General features: G+C 38.4%; 1 protein-coding gene across 1 annotated transcript; it reads left to right on the top strand.

Moving 5' to 3' along the window:
- Positions 1–239: 239 nt before the first annotated feature.
- Positions 240–2,239, top strand: LOC130721216 (protein FAR1-RELATED SEQUENCE 5-like). The gene is made up of 3 exons (XM_057571981.1): positions 240–261; positions 1,115–1,179; positions 1,268–2,239. Exons 1-3 carry the CDS (start codon positions 240–242, stop codon positions 2,237–2,239), a joined length of 1,059 nt encoding a protein of 352 aa, XP_057427964.1.
- The last annotated feature ends 3,966 nt before the right edge of the window (positions 2,240–6,205 follow it).

Here is a 6,205-nt window from a genome sequence, read left to right as displayed (position 1 = left end):
TGTTTTCTAACTGACCCACGGTGGTGCAGTTTGACTTGACCTGTTGTTGTAGGTTGATAAAGTGTGTTGACCGGTCATAAAACACTAATTTTGCATTTCACCCCACAGTTGTCTGATTAGGTCTCCTTGTCTTAAAGTAACCACATTATCATTAAATAAAACAACAATAAAAGGCAAAATAGAAGTCAAAATACCTCAGCTTAAAACAAAAGTGAAAATACCTCTCAGCTCAGACGAAAATGAAAGCTTCTGATCTTGCTGGTTTTTGTTCTTGATGGTGGAAAAATCGATCGTTCTTAGGTTGTGTCCTCGTGTAACGACGGCTTTGTCAGAGATTTCGTCGGTGAGAAACACAGTCGGTTGCGTGGGTTGTGCGTTCGTCGAAGTGGAGGAGGCACCGAGCCAGTAATCGCGTCGAAGGATAAATCTGGGTATGTACTTGTTTATTATTGTCTTGTACGATTGATTGCTAGTTGAAGTTAATGATTGCAATTTGAAACTAATTTGAAGTTATTGATGTTTAAGAAAAGCCCTAATTTGAATTAGATGTTGATGTGCATATTGTCGTTCCCGAAACCCCAGTCCAGGCATTTGTGTCTCTGTGATGCATCTTTCTGTAGATTAAGCAACATTTGTGACAACACATTTGTGCCCCTGATTGCTTATTGATGATCAAATTCATAACCCTGACAATCCTGAAAACCCCCAGTCTGAAATCCCCAATATGTTGTTTAACAAGTGAATTAAATGAATTGGGCTTATGATGTATCAGTGTATAAGGGTCCCCTTTTGACAATTTAGCATTCGTTATTAAAACTGCAATGTCTTGTTTGTGTTTCCATGTTTAGGGTTTGTTGGGTTCTTATTTGTGGCTTTATTTTTTGTTATAAATATCTATGTTTAGTCTTACTTGAAACCAAATAAACAATTTTTTCTGTTACTGTTTATTGGTGTATTTTTATTTATTTATATATAGCATTACAGTCCCCTGATACATTTACCCTATTGTAGTCCAACTAAAGATTCCAATTATGTTTACTAAGTAGTGGAAATAACTGTTGCTGTTCAAAGCTTTTGGGAATCTGCTGATGACATATATTCTGTTTCCTAACAGGGAGTGGTTTTGAAAAGGGCATTAGAGGAGGAATGGATTTGAGTGATGAAGAAAATTCAATTCAGGTTTGTTAAGTTGATGTTGTGTATTGAGTGATAAAGCCTTAATTTAAACTTGATGATTATTCAACCAATCTACGGTATTTATCTACAGGGCAATGATGAAATGACAACTGATGATGGTACACAGTACGGGTCAGATTATAATGAAGAGGATCAATACTCAGATTATGACCAGCCTGATATGAATGAGTCACCATACAGTGATTCAGATTCCTCAAATTTGTCAGACCATTTCTATGGTTATGGAGATGAGATGAACAGTGATGCTGAAGAAGATGATAACGCCGATGTTGAGGACATAAATGTGTCATTGCCTAATGCTGTTCAAGGTATGGTGAAGATTGATAACTTGCAAGATATACTTGGCATTGATCTAAAACAGTTGGTTCCCCTTGACTTGATGAATTATGAGTTTCTGGATAGTGAGGTGGCTTATCTTTTCTACCACTGGTATGGACGAGTAAATGGGTTTGCCGTGAGGAAAAGCAGAAAGATTCACAACAAGGAGGGATTACTTATACAGCGCAATTTCGTTTGTCATAAAGAAGGCTTGCGTGAAGACAGGGGTTTGACTATGGATAAGCGTCAGCGTGAACCAAGGTCAGATTTCAGGTGTGGGTGCACGGCGAAATTCCGGGTACATGTGGATACTTCAAATGGTCGGTGGTATGCAAAACTGTTTACCGATGTGCATAATCATGTGTTGGAAGAGGATAAAATGTGTGGCATGATAGCAGCCCACAGGAAAATGAATGAGTCAGATATTCTGCATATGAACAACATGTCACGGGCTGGTGTAAGTACTCCTCATATCCACAGCACATTTGCCAACCAAACTGGGGGATTTCAAAAGGTTAGATTTTCGAAAGAAAATATGTACAATGTTCAAGGAAGACAGAGGAGAAAGAAGAAGAAGGATGAGCCATCGAAAAGTGATGCGGAATTTGCAATAAGTTATATTAGTGGGATGGGAAGCAAAGATCCATTACTGTATTGTCGGCACATTGCTAATGAAGATGGAAATCTTGATCGCCTTTTCTGGAGTGATGGGATAAGTCGCTAAACTATCAAATTTTGGTGATGTTGTCGCCTTTGATGCCACGTATGGAAAGAATCGATACAAATGCCCTTTGTTGTATTTTGTGGAGTCAATCATCACACAAAAGCACAATTTTTGCTACTGCTCTGGTTTCGAATGAGAAGATAGAAACGTATGTGTGGTTACTTGAGAGGTTTTTAGAAGCTATGAAAGGAAAAGCACCTATGTCTGTTATTACTGATGGTGACAGAGCAATGAAAGCGGCCATAAAGCAAGTGTTCCAAATGCCCACATAGATTATGTGCATGGCACATCTTGATAATGCTAGAAACATGTGCATATACCTGAATTCATTACTAGCTAAGGAAATGCATGTTTACGGAGTTTGATGTGTCTGAGTTTGAAGATCAATGGGCTGCGATTGTTGCAAAGTTTAGGCTTGAAGAAAATGTTTGGGTTCAGGAATTATATGAAGGAGGATGATGTGGGCTGCCGCACACATGAGGGGTCGGTTCTTTGCTGGATTTAGGACAACATCCCGATGTGAAGCATTGCATTCTCAGATTGGTAAGTTTGTGAAAAAGCGTTATAACCTTACTGAATTTGTACAGCACTTTCATCGTTGTTTGAACTATCTGCGGTATAAGGAAATAGAGTCTGACTTAACTCTTCGTATGGGAAAATTGTGCCGAAACAAAGTTAGAGACTTAGAGAAGTCTGCTGCAGCCCAGTTTACTAAGGGTGTATTTTTAAAATTCAGGATGGTATTGAAAGGCTTGGAACAATGATTGTGTTAGCTTTGAGGAAAATATGAATGCACAAATTACATAGTGACAAACTATCCTGCAAAGGACAAAACTTGGCATGTGTCATATCATGAATCACCGTTCAATTTACTTGTTCATGTTATAAGATGGAGACCCATGGGCTTCCCTGTGATCATCTAGTTGCTGTGCTGGTGTATTTGGGTATTAGGGAAATGCCCAAGTGTCTGGTGCTTGATAGGTGGACCAAATCTGCAAAGCATGGAATTCGGGCTGCATTTAATGATGACACATTGTATTGGGATTCTCACAATTTGTGTCAATACTCGTCTATGGTGGATCATTGTCACTATATGTGCAATTTATCTCTAGTAAATGATGAAGAGATTCATGAGACCCGAGCCATGATTGCTAAGCGTGTTCAATTTTAAAATTGAAGTATGAATTTTCAGCTCCTCCTAATGGTGCTGTTGGCGGGGTGGGTTCTGTCCGGCTGGCAACCCTACACCAGCTGTTAGAGATGATATTACACGCCGTCAAAGGCGAAAGGCAGGCGCCCGAATAAATGTAGTCGATGTAAGGTGGCTGGACACAACAAAAAGTCATGTCCTCAAGGCCTGACTGGCGGTCGTCATGGTGTTGGCACTTCCCATGCTGGGACATCTAATAATCATCCTGGCAATGAGGTTGGCAGTTCAGATTTTGTGACTTAGTGATTATAACAGGTACGTTTCAATTGTTATAATTTTACCTCAAAAGTCTAAGTAATTGTGCAATAGCATTATGGATGATTAATCTTTGATTTATTTATGCAGAATTTATTTGTTGCGGGTTTTGTTGATTATGGTGGTTTGTCAGAGGAAGATTAACTGCGCGTCCAAAAGTCCTAACTTGGATGGATATTCTTTAAGCATCCTCTTGTTTTGTAAAACCTTAATTAGAATCTTATTTAAAGTTGACAACAGTCCTGAAAATGGTGTTGGTAGTTTTACAGCCATTAAACTGTATTTAGGCTCTGTATGTAATGTATGTGTTCAACCGGTTATAACCGTACACTTTGTGATTTAGCAACTGTTTATGAAAAATATTTGGGAGGCATTCAATGTTTCCTTTGTTCATGCAGTTTCAGTGGCTAGTTTCAGTCATTCTATAATATCTCTATGTGATGAAGCGGTGGATTTTTTCTTCTTTCTATGAATGAAGAACTTTGAATGAAATGTAGTCTAGTGAATTCAGGATTTGGGGGACTTGATACTATATCCTTGGTCTGAATTTTGGTACATTTACATGTTTATGATGTTGAAGACAACTCTGTATCTCCTCTTGTTTGAACACTGGTGTCAAATTTTGCAGTTTTGATTTGTATGGCATGTTGTGGTTCTTACAGGGTAGTGAGTCGTGTTGTAGGAAAATGTTGGTGAATTTATTCCATTGCTCCTACAGTACATTGGCAGTACACTAGGAAAAAGGTTATTTGCATGGTGGTTTTGCCATTGGCAGTACACTATACATCTCTATTGCATTATGGGTCTGTATTGCTCTTGTTGATTTGTGTCTTTTGGTTTGGATGTCGAGTACATAATTGGGTTATTTATGTAATATGAACCTTTTTTTCAGAATGCTTTAAGTAAATAATTGACTTTCAGGCTAATTCACATTGGTAACTTATAAATATCAAAATGGTGGCCACGTGAATTCCATACAGTTGGCAGCAAGTTCCACAAAAGAAATGCATGTTCATAAACATACTTAGTACATCAACACGTAATTAAACATAATTATACATAGCAAGTGTCTTACACAAAAGGATCATCATCATGAAATAGACTACATCCCAACCTATGGCAGCAAATCACAGTGGTAATTTCCCATACAACAACTTACTCTAGGCGACTTAAAGCTTTACAAAATTTCTGCCCCACACATGTTTCTGGTTTTTCTGGGTAGACAACAAAATTTACACATCCCATGGCTCCATAACTGCGAGTACACTCAAGCAGAGAGCAAATTATGTGGTGCAGCATTTCATCCTAGTACCACGATGTTTATCACACAATCCATGACAATTACATGGCTAGTACTGCAAACATAGTTATATATACAGCAGTTCAAAATATAGTCATTTAAGCATTCACTGTGCACATTTGCTGCTCATGGCTTCTCCCTCAAACGGTGCTGGTGAGCATCATGTGCATCCAGTGCAGATCCGCTCCTGTTTGGACTTCATCCCTGAGTTCGTTATGCTCACCTGTGATCACTTTCAAACCGACCCTCATCCTAATCATCATCTCCTTCAACTGCAAACAATTCAAAACAACATCAATACCAACTTCAATAAGTGAAGTTTCCATGCATTTCGTTTATTATAAGTGGGTTTGCGCAGAGTTTACCACTCCAACAACATTCGGTGTAAAGTAAATTTCCATGTTCATCCAAGATAGCACCCACAAAGCAGAATCCTCGCTGCACAATGGAAAGGAACTTTCAAACAAGTATCATCATGTGCAACCTTAACATGAAGCATTTTATAACCATGCAATTGTCACAAACCTTGATCCACAATTAGGGATTCCTCTGGCCTCTATAATAGGCCAATCTCCCCAGTTTGTTGCACCCTTCAAGTAGTCTGCAGGGTAGTACACTGTTTGTAGAATTCCACTAAGAGCCCTAGCCTGCAAATACAAAATTCATGAAGTTAGTTTAGAAGATTTACATACACTATAAATCCTTTAAATTATTAATGTTAGGCCAAACATTTAAATATGCTAACACCCACCACGGCCTTATATGTGTCTTCCCTGCCTCTAGTCAAATGTATGCTTGCGTTAGAGTCAAACTTGTAGATCTTACGCTCCTTCACAGCTACTACCATAAGATGCCAATGGCTGCCTAACTCTTCAATAGGGACATAAACCTGTAACATTCAACAAACACAAAAAGAAACTGTAAACATATGAAAAACCTTATATACAACTTGAGAATATGTAAACCAAATGGAGACCACGCAGCTTACATGGGAAAGGTTTTCGAAAGGGTGCATCCATGACAGGGCATATTTGTCAGTTAGAGCTTCTATTTCAGTACCCATATCGATGTCCTCCTGGATCATCAATACAAAATTCCTATTATACGCTTTTATTAATTGGTTGAAAGAAACCCAAACTCAGTTAAATAGTAGCAACCTAAAAATACTCGATAGCAATACTAAGTGAAAGTAGTCGAAATA

This window comes from Lotus japonicus, chromosome 1 (genome assembly GCF_012489685.1).
Source record: "Lotus japonicus ecotype B-129 chromosome 1, LjGifu_v1.2".
Taxonomy (NCBI): Eukaryota; Viridiplantae; Streptophyta; class Magnoliopsida; order Fabales; family Fabaceae; genus Lotus; species Lotus japonicus.
The sequence above is the reverse complement of the archived record's forward strand: the minus strand, read 5'-3'. Positions and strand labels throughout refer to the sequence as shown.

Excerpts from the sequence above, each read along its gene's own strand:
- LOC130721216 (XM_057571981.1), top strand. The coding sequence starts at position 240 with ATGAAAGCTTCTGATCTTGCTG. Across the intron at positions 262-1,114 it reads GAAAGCTTCTGATCTTGCTG|GGAGTGGTTTTGAAAAGGGC; the intron begins GTTTTTGTTCTT and ends GTTTCCTAACAG. Across the intron at positions 1,180-1,267 it reads ATGAAGAAAATTCAATTCAG|GGCAATGATGAAATGACAAC; the intron begins GTTTGTTAAGTT and ends ATTTATCTACAG.